The 26925-nt window shown below is 41.3% G+C and overlaps 1 protein-coding gene across 3 annotated transcripts; it reads right to left on the bottom strand.

Annotated features, from left to right (window-relative positions):
• Window positions 1–465: 465 nt before the first annotated feature.
• Window positions 466–26925, bottom strand: ehmt1a (euchromatic histone-lysine N-methyltransferase 1a). 3 transcript variants are annotated; one of them, XM_047341402.1, is made up of 23 exons: window positions 26765–26925; window positions 26072–26498; window positions 23652–23757; window positions 22453–22535; window positions 21899–22121; window positions 21604–21749; window positions 21056–21199; window positions 19759–20066; window positions 19587–19667; window positions 19387–19475; window positions 17597–17703; window positions 16785–16907; window positions 14901–15002; window positions 14680–14784; window positions 13202–13356; window positions 11911–12078; window positions 9525–9669; window positions 7899–7976; window positions 7405–7520; window positions 4180–4266; window positions 4001–4079; window positions 1043–1218; window positions 466–928 (listed from the first exon to the last, which is right to left on the bottom strand). In XM_047341402.1, exons 2-23 carry the CDS (start codon window positions 26438–26440, stop codon window positions 823–825), a joined length of 3096 nt encoding a protein of 1031 aa, XP_047197358.1. In that variant the 5' UTR covers window positions 26441–26498; window positions 26765–26925; the 3' UTR covers window positions 466–822. The 3 variants fall into 3 exon arrangements, with proteins under 3 accessions (XP_047197358.1, XP_047197359.1, XP_047197360.1); XM_047341403.1 differs by having other exon boundaries at window positions 21604–21743; XM_047341404.1 differs by lacking the exon at window positions 14901–15002.

Below are 26925 nucleotides of genomic sequence, written 5' to 3'. Positions count from 1 at the left end.
GAACAAAGACTGCAATGGCACATTTGTCTGTTCATCTCTTCTATCTCAGCAGCTCCAGTGAAGACAACTCACCTGTTTTGTACCGAGTCTGTGATTTCCCCAAAAAATTATTTACATTTTTAAGGTCGTTTCAGTGTCGTTTGTGCAATTTTTAGATACTGAACCATCCCTGTCTTCGTATTGGTTGTACTTTTGGTCCGGCTCCGTTTCTCCTGATTTGTGGCCATGTGCTCTAATAAAGACGAACATTAATACTTAACACAACAGTGTTCTTCAAACTTTGTGTTTGTCTATTTACTCAATGTGACAATACCCTTGTGCACAAACTCGACCCCATTAAACAACACTGAGATGAAGTGGCTCACATTGGGGTTGGTCCTCCCTGATGCTTTAGTGTCTCAGTGAGAGCAAGAAGGAAAGATGTGTCTGAGCGACTCCATAAAAAAAAAAAAGCATGACAAAATATGGTTTTAAAAGGTTTTTAATTACTAAGTAGACAAGTAGTAAAAGGTTCATAGGAAGGATCAAACTACCAAAAACATTATCTCACTGCAGTAATTCTCAAATACAACTTGTAACAGTATTAAAGAAAAAGTCAGTGACTGTTACAATCTTTAACCTGATCATTGGCTCTTTAAAACTAGCTGGACCTTCTCTCATATACAGTATTTCTGGCTGGCGGCAGGCGGCAGTCTTCATAGAAATAAGTTGCATCCTGGTTCTCACCCAAGTGTCACTCTTGTGTTGTATCTGGCTCAGAGGGCATTGTTTCTGACATTAGACAGGGCCCAGTGGCAGAATGTGTTCAGGCAGAAAGAGAGATCAGTGATCTTCAGTGAGTGCGTGTCTGTAGTGACACTTGACAGAACCACACTGACAGCTGAAGTACTTGCTCTTTACCCTCCAGTAGTGATCACCATAGTCAAACCTGGTGAGAAGGAGACACCAGTCAATCAGATTATCTTCATTTTGACATTTTTACTTCAAAGTTCTTGCCTGAACAGGAAGAGGAAGACAGAAGAGAGAGCTGGGCGTCACTCACCCAATCTGGTCTCCAGCTTTGATGGGCCTACTCGAGAAGAAGGCTATCCTGGGAAAGCGTAGATCCTGGTGCATGGTGAACACCCTCACAGCCAGCAGGTTGGGCTCACACAGATGGTTGATGAAGCGGCCGATGTTGCCAAAAAGTCTTGAATCGATACAGTGTACATCTCCCACCTGCACAAAGAGTCAGACTTCAAGCTGAAGCAGGAAGTGGGTCTGAAAACAGCTGGGTCCTTTATTATTGTCTACCTAAACAGAAGTTTGACTGCTCTGTCGTTTGTTTCCAACCTGTTTGTCTGACTGCTCGTGTTTCTTCTTGTGAGGCTCCACAGTTAATTGAGTGAGTACGTTAGAATTACTCATGGAAAAGATGAACAAATCTCCCAAACACTAGATCTAACCTGACCTGATTTTATTAATTTGTACCGACAGAAGGGGTCCTCAGTGGGACACAATGGGAACAATATGGAATGATTATGTTATGTTTCTATTTTAATAAAATGTCTCTGGTCTCCTTTCATCCCAACTGTCCCAAGGATTGTAGATGATGACATGTTTCCAGCCTCCAAAGGATGGAGGGGGCATGACAGAGGCGCTTTGTGGTAGGAGGACAGTCACATCCTCATTCTTCATCGAGTGGGAATAACGAGGCAAAATGGACAAATACGCAGGCTGAGGTTTCACATGTTTGTTAAAGATACTTCAGGAGAACAAATGGCTACCGAGAACTCAAACCTCAGTAATTACGTCAGCGACTAGTCCAACCATCATCAAAACAACCACAGTCTGGAAAACCATGATGACAACACTGATCAGTGTGTTGATGAGCAGCTCTGCAGCGCCACCTCTTGACCAAACACAAGAGCACACACACTCCAGGTGTTTGCCGTTTTCGTGAAATGTCTACCATCTACAGTAGTTTCAGTTAATATTCAGACCACGTCAGCGCTTTAATAGTAAAATGTGTCGTAGATTTAATTCTAGATGGAAAACATTTCCATTTTCCCTCTTCAATATACACTCTATAACTCCTAATGACTAAGTGAGACATGCTTTAGAAAATCAATTAAAATGTAAAAACTAAAATCTCTTAGAAAAGTATTCAGAGTATCATTTCACTACTTAATAGAAGCTCCTTTTTCTATTATTTTGTTGAAGCTTCCAGTCTTCTTTACACATCTGGTTTTGAGCAGTTTATTTCAGTCTTCCTGACAGATTCTCTCTCACTCAGTCAGACTGGAGGAAAATAGTCTGTGAGCTGCATCTTCAGGTCTCGGCACAGATGTTCTATGTGGTTGGACACTCATGGACAGTCAGAGACTTGTCCTGAAGACACTGCACTGTTGTCTTGGCAATTTGCTTCAGGTCATTGTCGTACTAAATGGTGAACCTTCTCCTCGGTCTGGAGCAGGTTTTCTTAAAGGACCTTAAAGGGTTCTAGGTCACCTCCCGGACCGAGGCCCATCTTTCCTCCTTTACCCGTTTAGCTGGACGACCTTGTGGTTATGGACGTTCTTTCCAACATCTTTCTATTTCTATTGTGAACTATTTCTTATCAGTTCAATTTGCCAACTTCAGCGAGATCTCAAGGTAGATTTGAGTTAAAGAGGACTCACCTTCAGTTCGGAGCCACAGAAAAGGGCCTGAATACTTAAATAAGAGATTTCAGTTTGCAATTTTTAATAAATGTCATCATTATTGTCATTATGGGATACTAAGTGTAGAATGGTGGATGAAAGTGGCAATTTTATGTATTTATAGTTCAATCTGCAACACAATTTATTGTACTAGAAGTGAACACTCTTTATTAATATTAGAATATGCTAATGTTGTATACCACGCTGCATAAAAGACTAATATTCCCCCTCAGTATGGTTTAGAACAGAATATACAGAATTGTTCCTTTCATAACTCATCATTGTACAAACTCTATTTTCCTGCTCCCATTACAAGAAGACAGTGACATTGGCTTCAGTTTATTTTCAAATGGATTAGTTTCAATTGTTCTGACTACTTAAATTACTTTATGGCACCTTTCACCTATAATTCTCAATTGAGACTCTATAAAGCTCTTTTTCTGTCACTACAGTCTCTAAGTCAACAGCGAAAGATTAGACAGTCTTTATGTATAAATCTCCCTGATTGAAATAATCTACCTTTAAATGTTTGATCCATATATTCTTTCCACTGGTTCAAAAATCTCCAGGCTTCTTCTAATAGGATTGGTTGCACAAGTTCATACTATCATCTCCATAACTATATTTTATAACAGTATTAGCTAATACCATCATTGACATTTATACATTTCTATAAACCTTAAATAAAGGCTCTATTTTACTGCTGTGCTTGGGATACGATTTCCTGATGCTGTATCCCTTATCATTAGATATTCATTATTTGTTTGTTACATTTAATAGTCTTATTATTTTTGGTAAATTTCCTGTCTACTTGTTTTTATATTATAAGTATCCCCTCAAAAACGAGATGGTACATCTCAAGGGGTTACACTTAATTAAGAATTTATAACTTGAGACAAAGCAAAACCAAAAAGAAACAATAATGACAATAATGTTCTGTCTGCAGGAAACTGGACTGAAGACTGATACTGTGTGTGTTTTTTTAGTTTTTTTTTAAATGGTCTGTATTCATATAGAGCTTTTCCAGTCTTGATGACCACCTAAAGCACTAAACAGTTCAGTTTTGCCATTCATAGGTTAAGGTAAGGCAAGTAGTAACTATGGTTAAAGGTTAGAGGGAAAGAAGTCAATGTAATATCCTCTGACGTCATGGAGACACGACTCTGTGTGTGTGTGTGTGTGTGTGTGTGTGTGTGTGTGTGTGTGTGTGTGTGTGTGTGTGTGTGTGTGTGTGTGTGTGTGTGTGTGTGTGTGTGTGTGTGTAACGTGCACGGTAGCCTAGTGCAGCTTTAAATATCCGAGTCAATTTATTCAATCACCTTATTGTCGAGGGTGAAGAGGAAAGAATCGTTCTCCCTTTTGTCAGCCTCTGCGTCAGTGATGATCTCTCCGACGTATCTGTGGAAGAATCAAAGAGCTCAGTGCACAGCTTCTGCTGAATATTTCATGCTGTAAAACACTGAGTGCAGCCCTGTCTCTCATGAGAACCGGTCCTCACTCGCAAATGAATGTTCCTTGAGGGATATCCTGCATGGCCCTCACTCCCCAGCCCATCTTCTGTGTCCTGAAGAGCTGCAGCCGGGCTCTGAAACCAACAACAAAAGGCGGTTATTTAATCCAGCAGCTGACAAAGTGGTAGCACGCTTCTGAGCAACATTAAGAGAAAAGAGAGCATAGATTCTCTTCTCCACTGGCCCGAACCAAAACCCTGTCTGCATAGGCTGTGACACCCGTCCAACTGAGTTTTCATTTCAAAACAAGAACCTACATCCAGACAAGCATTTTAAGTCAGTATCAGAAATAATCTCCATCCATAAAACACACCTGAAAAAGTATATTATTAGGCCATTTACATACAGTGGTCACCATTACAGTGACGTGTGTGCTGCTGTAAACAGGAAGCAGACTGTCTCCTCTGCAGTTGGTTGCTTAGTTACAGAAAATACTACAAATGAGGAGCAATGGTGAAAGGTATGAGCAGGGATTTCTTATCATCGACCAACAAAGAGGTGGAACTGTTACTGACACTGAGTTGGATCAATGTTTTGCATTTTAGCAAACATGGGAAACCTCAGTTTCAAACTAAAACAAGACCAGCAGTGCTTCCAAAAGTCTATGTTCAAAGTGGGGAAGACTGGAGTAGTGTGGACACCATGCGTCAACACAGCAAAAGTGATGTTTAAAAAGTAAAACATACGAGTGTGGATGTCAGAGTCCGTCTGTGCGTCTGTCCTCTTACTGTGGCGGACTTTTCTAGTCAAATCACAAGTGAGCGATCTCCCCTGTGGTTTAAGTTAGGCTCCTCTAATTAGGTCAAGATAAAAAATAACACTGAAGCCGTTTTCTGATCTGAACTCCGAAGAATAGAGTCTGGACTTTCTCTAGAGTTTGCCTTTCACACAAACTCTTCTTCTCTTTTCCCTTTACACATGAACATTGCAGCAGGAGATTCTCCACTCGGACAACGAAGAGATCTCAGGAGCATTCAGGTGAGGGATCGTGCAGCAGGCAGAGGAAGGAAGTAACGTATAAAATCGGCTGCTGAGATCACGTGTTTTTGTTTACAGCATATTGCCCCCGGCATCATCTCTGGCCTCATTAGGACACTGGCCCTTATCAGCAAAAGCTGTCTTGACATCTTTGTGTATGGCACCACTTTTGCATCCTGAGAAAATTGTTTTCCCATTGTTTTTTTTTCAGTTTTGTGTCTACATTAACACGCCCTCGGTTGCTGTGAATACTCTGAAGGATCTCCTGCTGTGTTCTCACATCAACTCATTCAGACATTCTCTGAAGTTTTTCCTAGGGGACTGGCTGGAGAAACTCGGACATTTGCATCAAACAGCCCTCCAGAGTATATGTCTGCAGATTATCTGGAGCTCAGGGCAGGGTTGGAGTTACACTGCTATTAGCCACTGTTCTGTCTGTCTCATTAAAGAAGCAACACAAGGAGACATCAGCAGTTTCAACAGATCCAAAAACGCTGTTTGTGTGTATGTGTTGAAAAGGCCTCTCATACAAGGTGTAATGATAGACTGAACTGAACTGAGGTTTTCCAATCCCTGATCAGTTCAATGGAGATGAATATGTGTGAATAAGAGTTTATTAAACCACATTTGATATCATTGGAATAAAAGTAAATAAGAGGAAGTAAAAGAGTAAATGGGGCCTACTTCAGTCTGCAGTTAGTGGACGTATCCTTGTCCCTTGTGTATTGTTTTGTTGTTAGATATTAAACTTTAAATCTCGGATGTGTTAAGAGAGCTGGACACTGTGCAGAGAGCTCTGTCGTATCTGCAAATACACAGCCCCCAGTGTCTCATTGTGTTGTTGTGTTTTATGCAGTTACTACACAGCCTTGTGTAAACAACACCCTCAGGACTATCACTTACATCTCATACTATAAAACTAAATAAATGCAACACAATTTGTGATGTGCTTAATAGGAACACATACAGTATGTGGCTCAACATTAATGAAAGTGTATATGATTAAAAGGAAACTTGATTTTATCCTTATCTGAGAAAATCTGAAATATGAGATATGAAACGGGGTCTGTTAAACTTCTGGTCATCTAGAGCCATATTTCTTCCAAAAGTGCCTCGACCTTTAGTCCCAGGAACATTCTTCCAGGAACTAAAAGGTTCGACAAAGACATTATATAAATCTAGCAACACAACAACAGTAAACATGGAAGAGATTTAAATCGTGCTGCTATTGATCATGAGATCATTTTTGAAAATGGGATTTTACTGACTCAACACTAGAAAAGAGATTACTAACAAAGTATACTCATATAGCTGAAATTAAATTTGATGAACTACTGCAGAGATTGACCAGCTGAAATCAAACACTCAACGAATCAGGCATGTTCAGTGCTGCCAGCTCCACCCAAGCAGGGACTCTGAAGGGATGATTTCCCCAGAACGCAATTAAGACACTGGTCCCCGTGGTGGAAGCGCAGAGAGTTCCTACAAAGGTTCTGTGGGAAAGTTCCTGGAGTGGATCACACAACTTAAAAGGCATAGTTCACCAAAAAAAATGTATTCACTCATCATCTACTCACCACTATGCCGATGGAGGGCTGGGTGAAGTGTTTGAGTCCACAAAACACTTTTGGAGTCTCAGGGTTAAACAGTGTTTCAGCCAAATCCAATACAATTGAAGTAACTGGAGACTCCTTCTTCAAACGTATGTTTCAAACTTGTTTGTAGCCTAAAAGTCCACTACGGGAAGTAGCGATGCTAACGCGTACCCCTTGGGCGAGAGCTTGTGTGCAGTGTGTGCATGCGAATGTGAACGCGGCTCCGAGGAGGATATCAGAGGACCGTTAGGCTCAAAACATGGAGTAAATGGCTGTTTCAAGTCGAATTGGAATGTCGGGGCTTCCGGACACTTGGATGTCAACACAGGAGCAGTATGGAGGGTTTTCCTGGGTTATTATTCTGTTGTTTTTTACTTTTCAAAAATTCTGAAACCATTTACTTCAATTGTATTGGATTTGGCTGCAACAATGTTTACCCCTGAAACTCCTAAATGTTTTGTGGACTCAAACACTTCTTTGACATAGTGGTGAGTAGACAATGAGTGAATTTTCACTGAAAACTACTGCCGATGCTCTGCATATAATGCCCAGGATTTCAAAGGGACTTTTTTGTTTAGGGAAATAAAACGCTCAGTGGGTTTTATTTGAAAATCAACATCTCAAACAGTGGAACATTACCTCAGTCCATTCTGGACCACTCGGTTCCTGCAGGTCCTCCAGCATGAGCAGGCATGGTTACACTCAAACAGCACTGGGGGCTCCCGCTGAGAGAAGTCCAGAGGCAGTCGACCCTCCTGCACACACACCATCAAGCATGTCATCAGACATCAATATTACATGTTTGAACCTTTAACCCTCTGTTTCTGAACAAAGCTAAAGGAAATTATGGCAATATACAATTTTCAGATTCAAGTCATATTTTTTAGTCCATCTAGTCATCTTTATTTTGTCTATACAAACAAGGCTCAGGATAAAAAACATGATATGATAAAAAATATTGACAGTTACAAGCAGCCCCAATTGTAATCTTGTTATATAAATGATGCATGTGTGTGTGTGTGTGTGTGTGTGTGTGTGTGTGTGTGTGTGTGTGTGTGTGTGTGTGTGTGTGTGTGTGTGTGTGTGTGTGTGTGTGTGTGTGTGTGTGTGTGTGTGTGTGTGTGTGTACTCACGCTGTCATACCAACATCGCAGACTGAGCTGACCACACATGCAGGTACTGGATGAGCAGTTGTCTGTACAGCTGCAGTGCTGAATGACACAAATAATGAGTTATAAGAAGTCAGGTGTTATATTTTGTAGCTTACACCTTAAATCACTGTATCATATTAAATGTAATTTCAATAAACGACAAGAAAACAGGAAGAGAGAACCTGCTCTTTGAACAAGTAAGAAAAATAAAAAGTTGACATTGGATATTTAGTAAAATTCCAGTTCTTCCTCCTCAGATATGATTAAATTCCCCTACTCATTTACTCCAAAGTCCAAGTGGCAGTCTTAGTAGGTGACACTTTACCATACTGCACAAATATGAAGTAACGTTGCGTTATGTTAGTAAGGTTGCGGCAGCAGTGGGACAATAAGGCTAGTGACATTATATATTTTCTTAATGCAAACATGGAGTGTCATGGAGACACGATGTGTGTGTGTGTGTGTGAACTTACACTGTCATACCAACATCGCAGACTGTGTGTATGTGTGTGGAGCAACACAAGTGAGTGTGCAAATCAGTATGTTACAACCCTTAGCTCATGTGGGGAAGGGGAATATAAAACCTATATAGGAGGATGCTGCCCAAATCAAAGAGATAAATATAACAAAAAGAGGATTCTAAACCTAGAGTTAACTAGTCAACAAGAAATAGTGAGCAGAAATGGAAACCAGAATCTAATATCCTGGCCCAGTCTCAAACAGTGCACAGTAGTGATAAATCTAACGAATACCTCATATACAACTATCACAAAACTAGCTACCAAGGTTTAGCAGCGGGACGCAAGAGGCATGTCTGAGTACAGCTGCCATGACTGGCAGGTGGTCTGGGTTTAAATACTCTTCAGCTTGCTGGCATCTCAGGGATAGGTGGAGCGGGGACTGGGCCAACCAATCAGAGAGCACACACCAGAAATGAGCAGCTGGCGAAGATGAGGGAAGGACATGCCTTCCTAGCTGCTTCCAACAGCGGAGCAGGTGGGCAAAGAGAAGGGAAGCAAAAGAATCTAACACCACACATTCCCCTGCTTTATTTACAAATAATCAAGACCGTTGGTGAAGACCAAATGATGTTGTTTTTACCCAGTCTGAGAAAAAGTATTTAGAATTATGCAATCATTGTTATAAATCGAGTATGGACACTGAGAAGCGCAAGGACGCCAGCCGAGTCTGTGACAGTGTGTTTATCAGCATTTCCTATTTTGCCAAATGATTTCACAACACAGAGGAAGCCAACACAATGGTGTGTGATTGTGCAAAGGTCCCCAGTTGAATTCCCTAGTAGGAAAGTCCTACTTTCCAAAATTAGCTTGGACCCCTATCACTGCCCATCACACAAATATTTTGTAATAGTTGTTGGACAACAATGGGGCTCTGTGACAAAAAGGAACGAAATATATCAGGCTTTAGATACACACACAATACTTCTTTGTGGGTGCACTTCATTGTTGGTGTGGGAATTGTTGACAATAAGAAGAATATAAGTTATAACTAGCCCTATTCTTGAAACACACAAAAAGACATCAAACGTGTATGTTTGTCTTCTCTGGAATAGTGTAACAAACACTAAACAGAGAGCTGAAGTCTCACCTGTAAGTGAGTGATGTCCTTGTCTATGTTCAGTGGGGAGGTGACACAGTTGTCTGGTATGTATTTAAAGTTTTCAGGACAGGGCTCACTGTCGACACCATTAACACAGGCGATAGGAACTGCTTCATACCCCCGAGAAATGTCCCTATGAGAAGAAAAAAAGGACTTAGTATGATTCAAATATGTATAATAACAAAAAACATATGATACACTGCAGATATACAGAATATACGGTATATGTATACCGTATGTGAACATAATGTGGAATCTTATGAGAGAGAGAGAGAGAGAGAGAGAGAGAGAGAGAGAGAGAGAGAGAGAGAGAGAGAGAGAGAGAAAAAAACCTACTCTAACACAAAAATCCTGTACAGAGCATTTTAACACCTACTTAAAAACAGTATTAATTATTAAGTCTTTACCTGACACAGAACATACTGAATCATTATAGCAACACTTTTTGATAAAAAACCTCTAAGTAACTCATTCCTTTAAAGAATCTAAAATCAATCCAGTCTGTCCTGAGATGAACAGGAAGTGCCTCCTGCCCCTTCCTGCCCTCTACTCTGTTCTTCCTGCTGTAAGTGGACAGGTTGGCCTCTCCTACTATCAGATTTAGGAGCTGCCACTTATACAGGGGCGTCAGTTTTTTTATAGTCGACTCCCAGAATAAAGGCAATGTCTCGCCAAACCGTTTAAAAAGAATGGTTGGAGTCTTTTGCATTCATAAAAGCAGTGAAAAAGAGTCTCTGCCACAATGGCCAGTCACTTGAAACTGTGGGATTGATCACAGAGATAACAACATTCACTGCAATGGCACCATGTAGAATCCTCCACTGTAAATCTCCAGTAATTTGCTTTAGAGGTGGTTACAGTAGCTGCTTCAGTGCACTCTGTGATGCACTGTGAGGCTCCAAGTGATTCCTGTCTATAAAACCATTTTCAGTACAATTAAAATCTCCTATTTAATATTAAAAATCCCCAAGACCAACTTTACTTTCTATGGGGCTTAAAACGTGCAATCTTGTTGGATTTTTAAGACAATTTTTCTCAGTCTGTACACTTCATGGCTGTGTGGCAAGAAGCAGAACAGAAATAAACGTATCGTTCACTACGATCCCGTTCTCCACCAGCGCGTTGGCCTTTTCAGCCCTGTCTACGAAGATGACCACAGCATTGTTAATGCAGACTTAATGCTGCTGTGACCGACCACCTGCCCCACGGCCGGGCTGCACTCCGCCACTGAACATGTGAAGCCTGGTGCCGAGCTTCCTTGGAGGTTTAACAACGTCTATCTTGCTGTTTAGCACTATAAACTATAGACTATAAACACACACACAGCCCCTGTAGAAACCCCCAAACACCCCTATACATACACATTTACATCTACAATACACACTCTATTGACAACATTTACACAGAAAGATTGATATAGAAAAAGTATTGCTTACAATTAAGATTGAGCGCTCATAAAACACATTTAAGTGAGTAGTATTACTTTAAATGGACCCAAGCAGAGAGGCTGCCCACAGAGAAACATCTTTATCAGCAAGTTCCCCAAATATTCTTCTCCCTAATATTCTCTCCTAGCGTGTGCATTCTCAAGTAAAGAGCTCAAAGAAGAGATGGTTAATATTAAATATGACTATGAAAAGAGGGTTTTAAACTGTTCTGGGTTTTTGTTAAAGCTCAGTTGACCTTTCAGAATCTATTTTGGTCTGTGGCTCTGCCCACTGACCTTTCACTTAACAATTAAATTGCTCAGTTTGGTCACATTCAGTCAGTGTCAGGTGCAGAGGTAGATTGGTTCTTCAGTCGTCGTAGTTTAGTAAGGATGACTCAACATCAGCAGAGAACTGAAGAAGCCTCTTTGATGGAACATCTTTGTGAGACTATGTGTATCCAGAGCAGCTCTACTTTGGACACAGTTTGTAGAATTAGCTGTTGAACTAACGATTAAAAAAAACTAAAAAACATCTCATACAATAAAACCTGTCAAGATAAATGGAAATAAGAAATAACTTTGCTTCTGTTTATATAAAGGTAACAATTTTCCTCGATTCCCTGACTCTGATACTCTGTTTTTAGAACAAACTTAATAATACATCTATATAATAATATAATATATAATCCCACTCTAATATGATGTCCTATAACATCATACAACCCTACATTGGTCATCATTATGTTGTTTGTCAGAAGTGTTTTCAAAGTGTTTCATAAGAATAAAGTGTAAAGATGCCTCAGCCCACAAAGTAACAGTGCAAACACAAATCACCCAAACAAAGACGAGAGCAGATGGCACCAATATGTGTTCACAATAACATGTAAATACATACATGTTACACACAAGCCAACAACAACAACACACGATAGTAGTGCAGTCTACCTGCTGAGCACCCGCTCTCCTCGACAGTCCCTGCCTCTGCGGGCCTCTGTGAGCTTCTTGTTGGTGTTGAGGGCTGTCCACATGTTGGAGCCATAGACGCTGCAATCCAGAGCAGTCTGTCCCTCCTTATTCCTCAGACTGACGTCGGCTCCACGGGACAGAAACAACCTGCACATGGAGAAGTGTAAACTACAAATCTGAGGACTGGGTCAAAAGAAGTCTGACAACAAACAAAGAAAATACAGAAAGTTTAAAAACACAATCAACTGTTGTTTCAAAGCGTAGATCAATATGGGAGCTTTGAAGCTAAAACCAATATCCTGCAGATATCTCAATAGTCAATGTATCTAAGTAGCCAAAAGTATGTGGACATGACAGCTATTGAAGGGGTTATGCATATTTATTATGTCTTGATCTAAATCAAATGTGACCTAAACAAGACTTGACTTTACAACCATGACTTTAAAGGATCCTTTCAATCTCTGTATTCGACTGTATTAAAATATTAAATAGAGCATACAACAGCTTCACTGGCAGCTGTAGAAAGCTCCCTGTGTTCACACAGAGGGTACTTTCTCATTTCAGCAGCAGTCACTCATGTTAAACACATCGACCTACCAATTCCACAAACGTCTGCCTGTCTTTAGAACACATATCTCATGAACCATCCAACTTATCGGCTTCACGGTTGGCATGTGTATTGAATATGGCCCAGGGGAGTTTAGTGCCGAGTTTGGTGCGATTTGGACATGTGATACGTTCAACATTTATATGAATCAAGTAAACAGGGGACCAGTGCTCTGTGGCAGTCAGCAGTGTGCTTTTATTCTGTGGACCAAGTTGGTCATGTCTTCTTCTACGCCCTCAGATGAAGTACAGATGGGACTGACCGCCAATTCATTTTGGGTTAGGGACATTTTGGACTAACACAGACATTCACGGGTGCTGATATCCCGTCATGACAACATCTTTCATAGAATACTTTCCTCTTCAGCAAATTGTTGAAGTATGACGAGCAGAATTACAGAACTTTAATTCAATTGCCTACTAGGAGAGGGGGATCTGGGCTGTGTGCCATAAACAGCTGTTTCTCCCCTGCTTTAAAAGCCAGTTTTTCTTAACACATAGGGTAGAAACAATCATTTTAACTTGGGCTGGGCTAAATGGAAAAAATCGTATTGTGCTGCTGCTGCTCCAACACTCTGTGCTGGGTGCGTCAACCTAACTTGACGTCTCTGTCAAAAACGTATGTGTAACCAGAGTGAAACTTGTTTCCGGACCAAACACTCACATCACACACTCCAGGCGGTCTTCTCTGGCGGCGACGTGAAGTGGAGCATCACCATGAATGTTGATGGCGTTGAGGTCACACTGAGCCTCCAGCAGAGCCTGGGCGACGTCATCACAGCCTGACAGAGCTGCCCAGTGTAGGCAGACGTTCTCCTCCTGAAGCAAGAGAACATCACAGGTCAGCACAGACATGGTGTCCTGACAGAAGCAGGGGTTTCACTGAAATGCATATAAACTACAAGTCTATTTCAAACAATCGTTTATTTGTTTTGGGCTCAAAGGCTGTGTTCTACTGTTCTTCACATAGGATCCTTTTCAGTTACCCTTTGCTGGAAAGTGTTTATTGCTGTACCTTCACCTGGAGAGGTGTTCTGTTGGATCAGGTCAGGGGACGTGCTAGGCCCTGTCATAGTTTTTACTCCTTTAAAAACTTGGTTTTTGTCATTGTTGGATTTGTAGTTTCAATATAGTCTGTCTAACCCGTTTGTTTGTAACTAAACATAAACAATGTAGGGCAGTGTTTTAACATACACTTAAAACAACACAAATATTGTAAGATGGTACAATGTTAGACCAGTTATCACTTGAGTGATGTTGCACGTGGTGTACTCAGTTTTACTGAATATGGTGTGTAACATGTCTAACTGGTTCCCAGCAAGTTCAAGTGATAGGTGAAAGAAAAAATCTGTATTGACAAGGAAGAGATGATTTCTAGCAGTTTATGTCAAACTCATAAAATCCAAATGAGCTGAAACTTAATTTTTAAATAATCTTTTTAAAAACCTGTAACTTCTCTTCTTACTAAAGAAACCCCTTGGATTAGAGGTAAAATATGGTTAAATATCAAGTACCTACAACGAAGACCAGTTTCCCTTGATTCAACGTTGACTGTGGAGGGACGAATGAACTTAACTCTTTGTTAACCTTTCCAGATTCATGCAAAAGTCTTGATTTTAGGTCTTCTTAACATCAGCAAATGTGTCCTGCTCATAACAAACTCTCTAACATACATCTCCAAACAGTCTGCAGGTTTACTGAACCCTGACTCAATTAGATTTTGTTCATATATTTGATCAAACCAACACTGTGAAAGTTTGAATGACTTATTCAATACAGACAGCAACAACACAATGATTTGACAAGTAAAAATAGATCTTAAAAGACCAATGTAGACAAACACGCTGACAATTCCAAAGGCTTCACTTACTTCTTGTTGCCACTTTATCTAAGCACATTGATACAGATATGAAACCTTCCTGTTGGATAAAACTAAACTTTTAATTATCACATAAAATAAGTCAGGTCTACTTCTTATTCTTTATCAAGGTGACACAGCACCCGCTGCCCTTCTGGCTCTCCAGTGTACTTTATTTAAATTTTACTGTTCAGTGGTAAAAAAAAAGAATATAATGCACCCCATGAGATTAAACGTGTCAGAGAGCAAGCGAGCGAGCGTGCGTGCGTGCGTGGTGAACTGACCTTGTCTCTCATGTTAACATCGGCCCCTCTGTCCAACAGCAGGTGGACCAACTCCTTGTGCTTGTACTCGATGGCCCAGGTGATGGGAGTCCATCCCCCGTCATCCTGCACAGACGCGAACCGCAAAACTCACGCAAACAGTGACACCAACACATGACTGACTCACTTGCCCAGCATTATCTTTTTACAGCAGTTAGTGGATGCACTGATGTATGTTTTACCTGACAGTTGATGTATTTGGATGCCTTGGAGAGTAGATGATTGACTATGTCATAATGTCCCAGTTTAGCTGCCAGATGCAGACAGGTGAAACCCATGATATCCTGGGATGACAACATGATGCACATTGAACAACACTGCACTGCAGCAGCCACTGTTAGAGTTCACAAGAAATGACATTTGATTGGTTTGGACTGCATGGGACATGTTGGTAAAACAGGATATGAGGACGAGAAAGATGCGTCTAACATTTCAGAAATGTTGTAAATCAAATTCTCTCTCGAGCTTGGTTAAGGCCTAGAGGTGACATGGTCACAAAATGTTGTATATTTAACAAAATGATCCCTTAAAGAACTTTCAGACATGCACTGAACTCCGAATACTCTCCTGACATTCTCCTGAGGAGCTGTATGTGCCTAGTTTCTCCAACCAGCCCCTAGTAAAAACTCTGCAGAATGTCTGAATGAGCCGAGGTGAGAACCCAGCAGGATTCACTGCGAGCGAGTATGTGTGTTGATGACGTTTCTAACACGCAACAAATTAAAAAAACTAAACAAATACAAATATCTCATAAAGAAATTGGAGCCATACACCGACTAAGATTCCAAGAGAGCTTCTGGAGATAAGGGCTGATGCCTGTGTCAATGTGCTGTGCCAACCCTCCCCTGAACGCTTTGGAGATTTCTATGTTGTTGTGAACACGTCTTACTAAGGAATGTACTGCTGAGATGTTCGTGTGTGAAAGGCAACCTCTCACACATTCTCAACATTCTCCAGAGGTCATGTCTGAAAATGGCTTTAATGATCTAATGTATATAAGGACTCTATATACTTATACTCTACCATGTCTCTATCATGTATTGCACTTACAAAAATCATATTTACAGGCTACACTAATCAATTTTGTTACAGTAACAACAGATCAAATAAATGTTAACGGTGTCTCTGTTGGTGACAAGCCCGCAGAGAAAAATGTACATTTTAGCCTCTTTCAGCTAAGGCTAGCTGGGCCTCATGCAAAACATTCTGTCCTTCTTTGTTATTGAACATGCTCCCATCAAATTCTTTTAACTGGACAATCGTTCAGCTGAGGCCCTGTTCAGAACTGCTAACATCCGTCTCAGGTGATCTGATTACAACTGGTCCCTCAGGTTCTTCCACATGTGTGTGAACTGATGAACTACTTGATACTGGGTCTGAATAGGGCCAAAGAAAGCCATGTGATATTTGGTCATAAGCCTAACAAAGCTCTGAAAACTGACATATATGGACACCTGTTACCACCATTTGTGGGAAGTTCTTATCACAGAAAATGTTGAACAAAAAGAAAAGTTGCACTGAACAACATTTTAAGACATTTTGTTTCTCTTTGTTCTGGTTCATTTCATTTAGTTAAAAGCATTTTACGATATCAATTCTGGTACATTTTACACATTTGTTGACGTGTCTGTGATTATTTCATCTGATTCTATTGCAAATCTAAATATCTGACAGGCATGCTGTCTGTGACTTAAGCGGTCAGTAACACTGCCTTCTTTCTTTCCAATTTCTCTACATTGTCACTTTGTCTGATGTTGTGTTGTCCTTGAACCAGTTCAACTGTAATCCTAATGATGTTCTTTTGTCTTCTTTGATCATCCAAATAATCTCAAGCAAAACTCTGTCAATCTAAAATGGTTTGGTTTCAGTACATGTCATGAGTCAAACTCAACAAGCAAACTAGAAAAAAAAATTTTCTGGTGGTAAAAAACAATAATAATTAGGTGATTTGCAGCAGTTGATTGAGTGAGATTGGACAGAGTGATGGATGAAGAAGCAGAGTCAGACATGAGCTCACATCCTGCTGATAGGAGAGATGTTCCAACTGACAGAGTGTGCCCACCCACCTTGTGGCTGATGGCGGCTCCAGCTCTGAGCAGATACTTCACTGTGTCCAGATGGTTGCTTTCACAGGCCACCATCAGTGGTGTTCTCTGCTCCTCATCAAACATGTCCAGGTTGGCCCCAGCCTTTGTGTTTGACACACACACACACACACACACACACACACACACACACACACACACACACACAAACTTTTTTTAATTGCCAATAAGAGCTCTGCACCTTTCATGTATTGTGTAATACAACACAGGTAGCAGTAATAATGCAAACTGGGTTAGGGACTGGACCACAACATGAACATCTCTCTCAAATATCACCCTCCCATCTGTGCTTTCAAACTGATAAATAACTGAATGGATACAACAATGAAACCACTATTGGAATGGATGTAGCTTGTTTCATTCCTGCTGAAACTAGTTGTTACAGACACAAATCAACACAGTTTCAAACCTACAGTCACCTGTTGCTGTAACCTTGGATTATGCAAACAGGATATGCTCTCTTTTGCATCCGCCTCACAACTTGTCATCATTTTATTTTTACCAAAATGTAATCTTTTAATAACCTCACTGACATTTATAAATAACTCTCTGAATGTGTATTCATGTCATCCTGATGACTTGCCTGGAACTCTAAATATAAACATGGGTGTTAGCTAAACAATAGAGGTTGCAAAGATTAAATGCTTTTAACCCAAGGCCTTAAGGTAGAGAAGCAAAGATACATCCATCTGGGAGTTGATGGCCAGTGAGAACTGATTTTCCACTAAGAAATACTGTTGTATCTACTGTGGTGCAGCCACAAGTCTTCTCACCTGAACCAGCATGTGGCAGATCTCCTGGTGACCCTCGGCAGCTGCTGCATGAAGTGGAGTGCGTTTGCTTTGGCCCTCCATCAAAAAGTTGGGGTCCTTTCCAGCAACTGTAAAGTACAAAGGTTAGTGAGACGGTGCAATAATACAGATGTTAAAATGTATGCACTCATCCGTCAGGATGTATAACATCCTGCAGATACAGGTACAGATTCACTTGATGTTCAAACAGTAGAAAGATGAAAACATGTGAAGTCAGTGACTTTGACTGGTCCGATGACTTGCCATTTCTGCTGAGGCTGCAGATGGTAGAGTCACAATCTGGGGTCAACAGCATTAATCCATGATGAACCCAACATGCCTTGTGTCTAGTCTAGACTGCTGGTGGTGTGATGATGTGGGGGATGTTTCTTTGACACAATATCACAGTCTATCTGAGACCCCATTCACACCTGGTATTAGCATCTGTCCTGAGTGATGTGATCACATGTGGTCAGCACTGAGTACAGGTCTGAATGCACCACAATGTGTCCTCAAAAGTGAGAGAGATCCAATGACCCAGACCACATTCGCCTGTTGTCTGGACACATGTCGCCACATTCTTCCTTCAAATGCATGCTGAGCGCATTTGAAGGAAGAATGTGCCTACTCTGCGGACATCCTACAGTTTCACAGGGAATCCAAAGTATTTTTACTTTTCTCAGTTCTCATACATTGATTGATTTGTGGCCATCACCACATAATAATTAGGATGATTATCTTTCTGCATAGTAGATCTTCAACTTGTTGATTCACTCAGCACCACCTGGCTGTTCTCTCTCTTTTTGATCCCTCACTTGAGCTGACACACAGACAAACAAGCTGTTTGGAGGCTGCATTTGAAGAACAATAGAGTCACAGCAGCCCGACTAGACTGTCCCTATTCCAAGGCTTCTCTGAATGCGGCCGACATTTAAGTCCTTCCACCCCCGAGCAACGGAGGCTTGACCAAGTGGATCCTTCTCGGCCCAACCTATCCCATGATACACTGCGTTTCAATGACTAACTGTTTTTCAAAAGAGGTTATGGCGGCAGCAAGCGAGGCAAAAACGCCAGTTTTTAATCAACCAAAGAACTTTCTCGTCTGTGGCCGGAACAAGGACTGCACTGTTTTATTTTGTTTTGGACAACAGTCTATGCAGCCGACAAAGGATGCAGCCAAGCCAACGTTGACTTTGTAGACCAGGTCCCAGGGAAGGATGCGGCCCCTGAATTGAGACAAAGCTACACTGACCCAAACAGTGACAATGGACACAACTGGATATTCTGGGTAGACTTGGTCAAAATGTATTTTGGTCTTCACAAACAGGAAGTGAGATCACATCACAAGTGGTCACAGGAGACACATTTAGGACACATTTGAATGGCAGGTGTGAACAGAAGAACTTGTGATCAGATCTCTCAAGAAGGATGTTAATACCAGGTCTGAACATGTTCCATGACCATGTTCATCCCTTTATGGCAACAGTTCACCATCTTCGAATGGCTACTTCCAGCAGGCTAATGCTCCATGTCACAGAGTCAAGGTGTCAAACTGGTTTCATAAACATGAAAGTGAACTTCAGAGACCTTCCCACTCACCAGATGTGAATCCAGTACAAGCTTTGTGATGTGGTTGAACAGGAGATTGGAATGAATGTGCAGCAAAACTGAGGGAGGAACTTCCCTGTATTACTTAGAATGGTGCTCCTAATAAAGTGCTCTGTGTGTACATGTTCTTTAAGTGAAGCCACTTTCTGTGATATTTGAGTTACCTAAGAGATGGATGACCTTCTGGAGCTCTCCTTGTTTTGCAGAGATGTACAGCTGTCTGGTGGGGTACTTCACTTTCTTTGGTTTCAGGCTAAAAACAATAAAAGGTCTCTATTAATTATTTACATTTAAGTGCACACTGTGGTGCCGTGCTGCACTTTCTTTGCAAACTGATATCAAAATATTTCATGGTTGACCTTACTTCTCATCATCCAGTGCAATGAGGATGCTCTCTAGGGACTCTTTAGGTCTCTCTGCAGCACAGACAGTCTCGCCCTTTAACCTGGAGAGAGACAGCAAACAATACGCTTCATTTGACCCCAGTTGTAATAAACTAGAGTGATCTATATATACTTAATAGTTAAGTGACTTACCTGCTCGGGCTCTCATTTCTGCTCCTCTGAGGTTCGCTGGTCTTCTTAGCTCTGAGTATCTGTGGAACAGCAGGTGTGGTTGGAACCGAGGGCAGGTTGGCAACAGTGGGCACAGCTGGTAGTGACAACCTGGGGTTGGATCTGGGTACAGAGGGCGACTGATCAGCCTTTGGCACCGTGACCTCCTTTGCACCAGTGGCATCCTCTCCACAGTGGGGACAAAACCTGCAGTCCTTCAAGATGGAGGCACAGTCGCGGTGAAAGCGGTGTGAGATGCTGCCATATGGCCTGCACTCCATGAAGGTGCCCTGAGGGACAGACCAGGAGGAGAAATTCAATCTCTAAATATTCCAGGCATTCAAATTGTCATTGTTTAATTTTCTTAACATGGTAAAAACAAACATGACATTTTCTTTTCAAAAAATAATTCACGGATCTTTATTTTAAAAAAATCGGACATCTTTAGGCGACTGATATTTTTTGACGTGTGCAATTGGGTGCAGATCCAAACAAACATCTCGATCTAGTGAATTGAAATGTGCTTTCATGAGAGCACTGTAGAGCCTTAGAGGAGACAGCACTCTACTGAGAATTGTTCTTGTTGAAATATGTTTTCAGTTGAATCATCATTATTTCGTAAGGTTGGATTCCCTCAACCACCACTTAAAGAGACAGGAGTTTAAACCTTGTATGTAACACTTTCTTAAACAGAGAAAAAAATGCTTATCTGGGCAGAGATGATTTTAGTAGATGATTTAGCAGTTTTAAAACCAAACCCTATTAATGTGGACACATCCACTGACGTGGACAGGGCGATAGGAGGACTACGGCCGATCTTGCAGCTGATTGGCCTGCTGCTTCAGATAAAAGGACCCAACATGGCTGAGATCGAGCTGCAAAGGGACACTCATCTCCCTCCTCTCCCTCCCCGCCCCATCATGTCTTAGTTCTTTGTAACTTGTGTATGAGTTCTCTCCATGTCTGAAAACCCAGCCTTTGACCAGTCCCCTGACCAAGATCAAATCTGACCAAGATGTTACTTAGTAATAGGGTTGGGCGATATGGAAAATATGGAATCTCATCACAGTCTTTTTTTTTTTAGATCAGTCGATATTGATATAAGATTAGTAGTATTACCCGTCTTTGTGGGAACATGCTTTCGACACAATTTGCAGTGCACGCTACTTTAAATAGCCCAAATATCTCCACACTACCGAATTCCTTGGATCGGTCCACTGTGATGTCTTCTTCAGTATTTTGTAGTAATGTCAGCTTGATGTGTTTTGTTTCCACTCACCGCTCTGCAGAAGAGTCCACAGCCGGGGCAGCACTGGTGTTTAACCATGCCAGCCCTGTGGTCCTCACACAGAACCAGTAGATGGACTGTGTTGGACGGCCGCATCATTTCCTGCTTCATCACTCGCCTCGGACACCGACTCAGCTGTGGAGAAACAAACAAGTAGATGTTCACAAAAAATAACAAAAGGTGTGTGACCAAGAGGGTTACAACATCATTGGTGCATTTGGACTAATAACATGAAATACAGATTAATACCAAATAAACCAGCACCAGATTTAATATTGATCAGTTAGATCCTACAAATATTTCTATTGTCCTACTTGTAGAGCATTTCCTTGATTCCAACATTAGATGCAGCTTTAGATCATGTGACACTTAACCTCTATCTCAACTGTACACCTGGTGAGTGATCAGGAAAGCCACCCTGATCAAAGAGGACCCATCTCACCCCCTCCACCAGTCCTTCCAGTTACTGTCTGTCTGTCTGCACATCTGATTGCAAAGTGATACACTGTAGTATTTTTGTTAATTCAGATGATTATTACCATTCCATCCATGCTCTCCATGGCCATGCAGTTCTGATCAAATGTGGCCAGGCCGCCTCCACAGTAAGGAGTCTCCATACGACAGCAGCACAGAGGTAACTCCTCAGCCAGGTCGGTTTCTGCCACCTCAGAATCTGCTGCTACACCTGTGCCCACATATACACACACACACACACACGTGTAAATCAATATTTTACTACACAAAACAACCAGAAAGTGACCTGTATGAAGTGAAAGGGGACCTTGTGAACTGAGGTGATCATAGATAAATTGCAGACGGAGATGCTATAATCACCTGACTGGGGAGGAGAGAGAAGCTCTTCCTGCGCTTTCAGGTCTAGACAGTCCAGAGCCAGCTCTGTGTACTCGACATGGCTGCCTTCTCCTGGTTCTGCTTCGTGCAGAGACTCAATTTTGACAACCGTTTGTTCTGCGACTGTAAGGACCTCTGTGGCAGTCATTGCTTTTTCATCTGCTGCAGCTCGGCTCTTCTCCACACTAGCTCCTGGCTCCTCTTTCTGCATAAACAGAGGCGTGACATCTGTATAAATTAGGATTCCACCCCCAAACAAACTGGGTCACCTTCTAAACTTATCAAGACTTTTAGATTAAAAGGTTTTTTTAAACCATGTACTGTTATAGCTTCTACAACAAGAATGTTAGAGAGTGTAAAACAAGAAACTGGTTCCCAGGATGGGCAGGTATTTGAATACAGTGCACATTTTACATAGTCTTACTGTTAATAACTTTTCCTATTTGGTCACATTACTTTTCAATTTCTGACATGGCATCAAGGGCATGGCATCCTGTTTGACATACAGGAATGAATAAATAATTAAATGGACCTGCCTTCTCCTGCTGTTTAATGGGCTTGGCTTTCTTTTTGGGGACCAAGTTGTACATTCCCATCTTCCTCTTCTTCCTCTTCACAGCTAGAACAGCACACAGAGCGAGGTCAGACAGAGGCCACAATCCCTTGTCAGTAAATACTCACATCTTAAAATCCTGTCACCCAAAGATACATGTTACATCAAGGCTCCACTGTACTGAAACTTATTATTAGCACATGAGAAAAACTGATTACACACAATATTATTTGACAAAACTACTAACTACAAGGACAGGGCAAGTAGTAAAAATAAAAAGAGACTGTACACTACTTTGTGAAGAAAGTTCATGTATTGGTCCATAGTATAAAGGGAATCAGAAGAAAAATCCTTTATCCAATCATAAATCAGGAAATAATATTCGTCCTGAGTGATCCCATCACAAGCAGATAGCTCAAAGTACAGAAAGGCATCAAGACACATTGACGACATATTTGAGATCAGATCACTCAGACCACATTCAGAGGTGGGGTGGGACTCCCGGGTAGGACCACCTACTCAGAGGACGTCCTCTGACCCACTACAGTTTCACAATTAACCAAAAGTATTTTTTTCCACTTTCTTCGCTTTCTTCCAAAGGTATGCTGGGCAGTCTTTTTTTGTAACAAGATTATTTAACAGGGTATTAAAAGCCTCATTTGATTTTATTGAATAAACTAACTGTCAATGTAAAAAAAATACTTTCTTATATTAAAAAAATTATGATGCACTCAAACACTAAACATCAATGATATATTCTGCCCTAAAAGGTGAAATTTCCCAGTGTGGGTTCAATAAAGCCGTCTCATCTCATCAGTAGAACATCTATATCACTGCAGCTTCAAATAAGGAGACTTCACCAGCTAAAAGGAAAATGAATCTCAACTTTTAAGAAATCTAATGTAAACACAGTTTATTGCCATTCGATCTGATTGAAATAAGTAATCAGATTACTATAAATTAATATGAATCACTTCAAATGCAACTTTGGGAGACATTCTGTGAAGACGTTTTTAGCTCTTTGCTATATACACACACATAATATCTCTCTATCCATGGTTACAACTATACTTCAATCATACAATCCAAAGCAATGTTGGTGATGCTGTAGCAGCTGCTTCTGCTTCCTGCTTTGTATATGGAATCGAAATAATAAAGTTTGTAAATAAAGAATGCGCTAACCTGGTGGACGTTTGGCAGAGGTGGAGGCAGCTCTCCTCTCTTTGCTTTTGCCTTTGTGGCCGCGACTAAGCTCTGTGTGGAGAGGTGGTGCCTTCCTGCTCGCAGGCTTTGAAGAGAAAAATGCAAAAACAAAGCAGTTAAATTTAACTTCATACATATATGTGGTATCCTGTATGCACAATAATATATAAATCACATTATTATTCAAATACAAACAGTCCACTGTCCATCAGTCCAATACAATGCAACCTTAAGCTGACTCTGCCTTTAGTGAGAAGTATGACTTCGCACTTTTCTCAAATTGAAGCCCTTCCTTATGATGCTCTCTTTATACAGCAGTCTTTTCACTCTGACAATTTTCTGATCAACTGGGCAGCTTCATTTCTTTGTCTAAAAAAATGTTCTTCCTGTGTAGCTCAAGAGTCATTTCAAGGCCCAGGGGTCTCATTTATAACCTCACTAACAAACACCTCGATGGCAGTGTCAGAAAGTTTCACTTCCTCTTCTCATCGCTTGATGCCGTGACTCTGTCATGACTCGCCATGGAAACAATTGGTCAACAGGATCATTTAGGTGCTTTGCATTGACCATTTATGGTTGAAAGTGGGCGTGTAGAGGGCGAAATATAAGGCAGATCCACATACGAACGTTTCCTGGTGGACTGTGATTTATAAAGTGAACATTGCTTTCAGGTGTGCGTGCGCACGGTTTTATAAATCTGATTTTTTTTTGCGTACGCCATTTCCGGCTTTTGTGCGCACATTCACTTTTAGTATGAATTCTGCACGCTGGTTTATAAATGAGTCACCTGTCCTTTTTAAATCTACAGTGCATGGTTCCTCTTGTTCATATAATTGATGGAACCAACATATTGTTTTAAAGTTGTGATTAAATTGATATTCTGCAGTGGCCAGAAGACTGTATAGTAAACCGGCACCATCACTTATTTGTATGCTGGATTAGATCAATCTACTTGGGTAAACTGTTGAGGGAATGATCTGCGCGTGGATTATAAAGAAATATGACGTCAGCTCGTCACAGAAGTAGAAAAGAGTCTAACACAAGCTTTTTTCTGAGCTTTTGTGTCACAGGGATTATTTTCACTTACGTTTACCTCATCATTAAAAACTTTGGCCACATTTAATATGAAAATCTAACATGGTAACATAATATATATATAAAACATATATATATATATATATATATATATATGACAGAAAGTAATTGAAAGCATAATTTGTCATATATAATGGAAAACTTGACGTCATGCTGGTCACTACCATGCTGGGAATTATTTGGGTCCAGGATTTTCCCTTTGAATAGTACTGCAGGCTGTTCTCTCCTGTTTTTATCCATTGAGTGATATCTCTCAAATTAAACCATTTATGTCTGCCACTGACCTGGAGAGAGTTATTTATGCCTTTGTTTCAACCTGTCTGGAAGATAACTGGAACTGTAAATATTCTGCACTGAGTAAAAAATCACTACATCATCTACAATTGCAACTGCTCGCCTTTTATCTAGAAGTACGAGAACACATGCACGATTCCAAATTCAGCACCCTTTCATTGAACACAGTTCCAAATCCCTTCAAAAGAACAAAATGGATTAGTTCCATGTTATATCTCTGACCAGCTCAGTCCAAATGTCCAAGCACACACACTGAGATCAGCAGAAAAAGCTACACTCACAGCTTCTCAGTCTAGATGTGCTACTGAGGTTGACGACGCATTTCGCTGTCGTGGCAAAACTGGTTTCTCTTCTCTTTTAAACATCAGCCAAGGGACGCTTAACTGACTTCTAAACAACATCACTTTTATGATTTTACATTTTAAAGTATTTGCTGATTTTTAAAATGCTTGTTTAGAAAAGTGCCACACAAACACAAGTTGTTATTTAATATAAGCAATACATGCACTTGGATTATTGAAACTATGAGCATGGTTTAGGCAAAAGGTTTATGTTGTATATCCTGGAATGTGCATCCTTCTAAATAAAAGCACAGAAATTATATGATGCTGTAATAGTCAGACAAGCTTAATGCATGCACAGACTAATACATGTTTCACTACATCATGTGAGCCATTATCTGTATGTCTCTGTTCTTCTCTATTCTTCCCATTTTGAAACAAAGACTTTGTGCCTGACTGTATATGTGCAACACACTGGACACATGATAGGTGGTGTTCTCATTTGCCTGACATAATTGATTAATCTGAGCCGTCATTTTAAGATAAACAGATTGAATAAATACTTTTTAAAGGTCCATGTCAGAATTCCTTACTTACAAAAACTCTTCCTCGTGTTATATAACAGATTATTACTCCATGCACACAAACAGTGGCCCACAGATATCCTCACAGAGAATTCACCTTGTGGCTGAGGTTTTACAAATGGTCTGGTTCATTTGGTGTGTTTACCTTGACAACAAGAGGACTTGCATGTGCTTTTTCCTCTGTCTTGGTCTTTGCAGAGACTGAGCTCCCAGCAGCAGCAGCAGCAGCAGCAGCAGGTCTCTCCCTGGCAGCCGGGCCACTCTGACGCCCAGGTGTATCCGGGATCAGGCCACCAGGAGACGCCATCAGTTTCCCAGAAGCTGCTCCTGCTCGTTTGCCGCTGAGTGCGCCATCGCTGCTGACTATGGGCGAGCTGTGGAAGGGTGTTATCTTAATTTTGGATCTTTGACCACTTTGTGCTGCTTGGCCCTTGGCACCCATGGGTGTTCCGGCAGAGGGAGGCGGGGGTCTTCTGCCCGGCCCAGGCCCCTCACTGGCTCCACCGCGATCCATCGCCGTCCCGAGGGGCTGATGGTGGAGGCTGGTCACAGTGTGGGAGGCTCAGCAGCACCTGAGGACCGGAGAGAAGTTCTGCTCCAACATTTAAAACTTCAGGTCAAACCACACAGACACTCTATGGTGAAGTAAATGAACATATGAAGACCTGTGTCATTACTGAGCAGCATTTACAGTACGTGCATCTGCAGGCAAGACAATGAGCCGTGCACCCAAACTAAAGTTACATCCTCAGCTCTCAGTGAAGTTTGCAGGAGGGCAGAGCTCCGCCTGGCGGAGCGGCAGTGAGACTCGTGTGAGACACAGACCGGCAGACATTACCGACAAGGTGAACCGGGACCGTGGAGAGAAGTTGAGGCGGATGAGTTTCCTCCAACCAGCGTCAGTCAGTCGGTGAAGCTGAAGCCACGGACCCGGGGAGGATGGGGAGGAACAGACAGGAAGAGCAGGGTTTCCATTTCCGCCTCCCTCCACCACAGCAC

The sequence above is a fragment of the Hippoglossus stenolepis genome, chromosome 9 (genome assembly GCF_022539355.2).
Source record: "Hippoglossus stenolepis isolate QCI-W04-F060 chromosome 9, HSTE1.2, whole genome shotgun sequence".
NCBI lineage: Eukaryota > Metazoa > Chordata > Actinopteri > Pleuronectiformes > Pleuronectidae > Hippoglossus > Hippoglossus stenolepis.
The sequence above is the reverse complement of the archived record's forward strand: the minus strand, read 5'-3'. Positions and strand labels throughout refer to the sequence as shown.

Excerpts from the sequence above, each read along its gene's own strand:
- ehmt1a (XM_047341402.1), bottom strand. The coding sequence starts at position 26,440 with ATGGATCGCGGTGGAGCCAGTGAGGGGCCTGGGCCGGGCAGAAGACCC. Across the intron at positions 9,670-11,910 it reads GGAGAGCGGGTGCTCAGCAG|GGACATTTCTCGGGGGTATG; the intron begins GTAGACTGCACT and ends TTCTTCTCATAG. Across the intron at positions 7,977-9,524 it reads AGGACATCACTCACTTACAG|CACTGCAGCTGTACAGACAA; the intron begins GTGAGACTTCAG and ends TGTGTCATTCAG.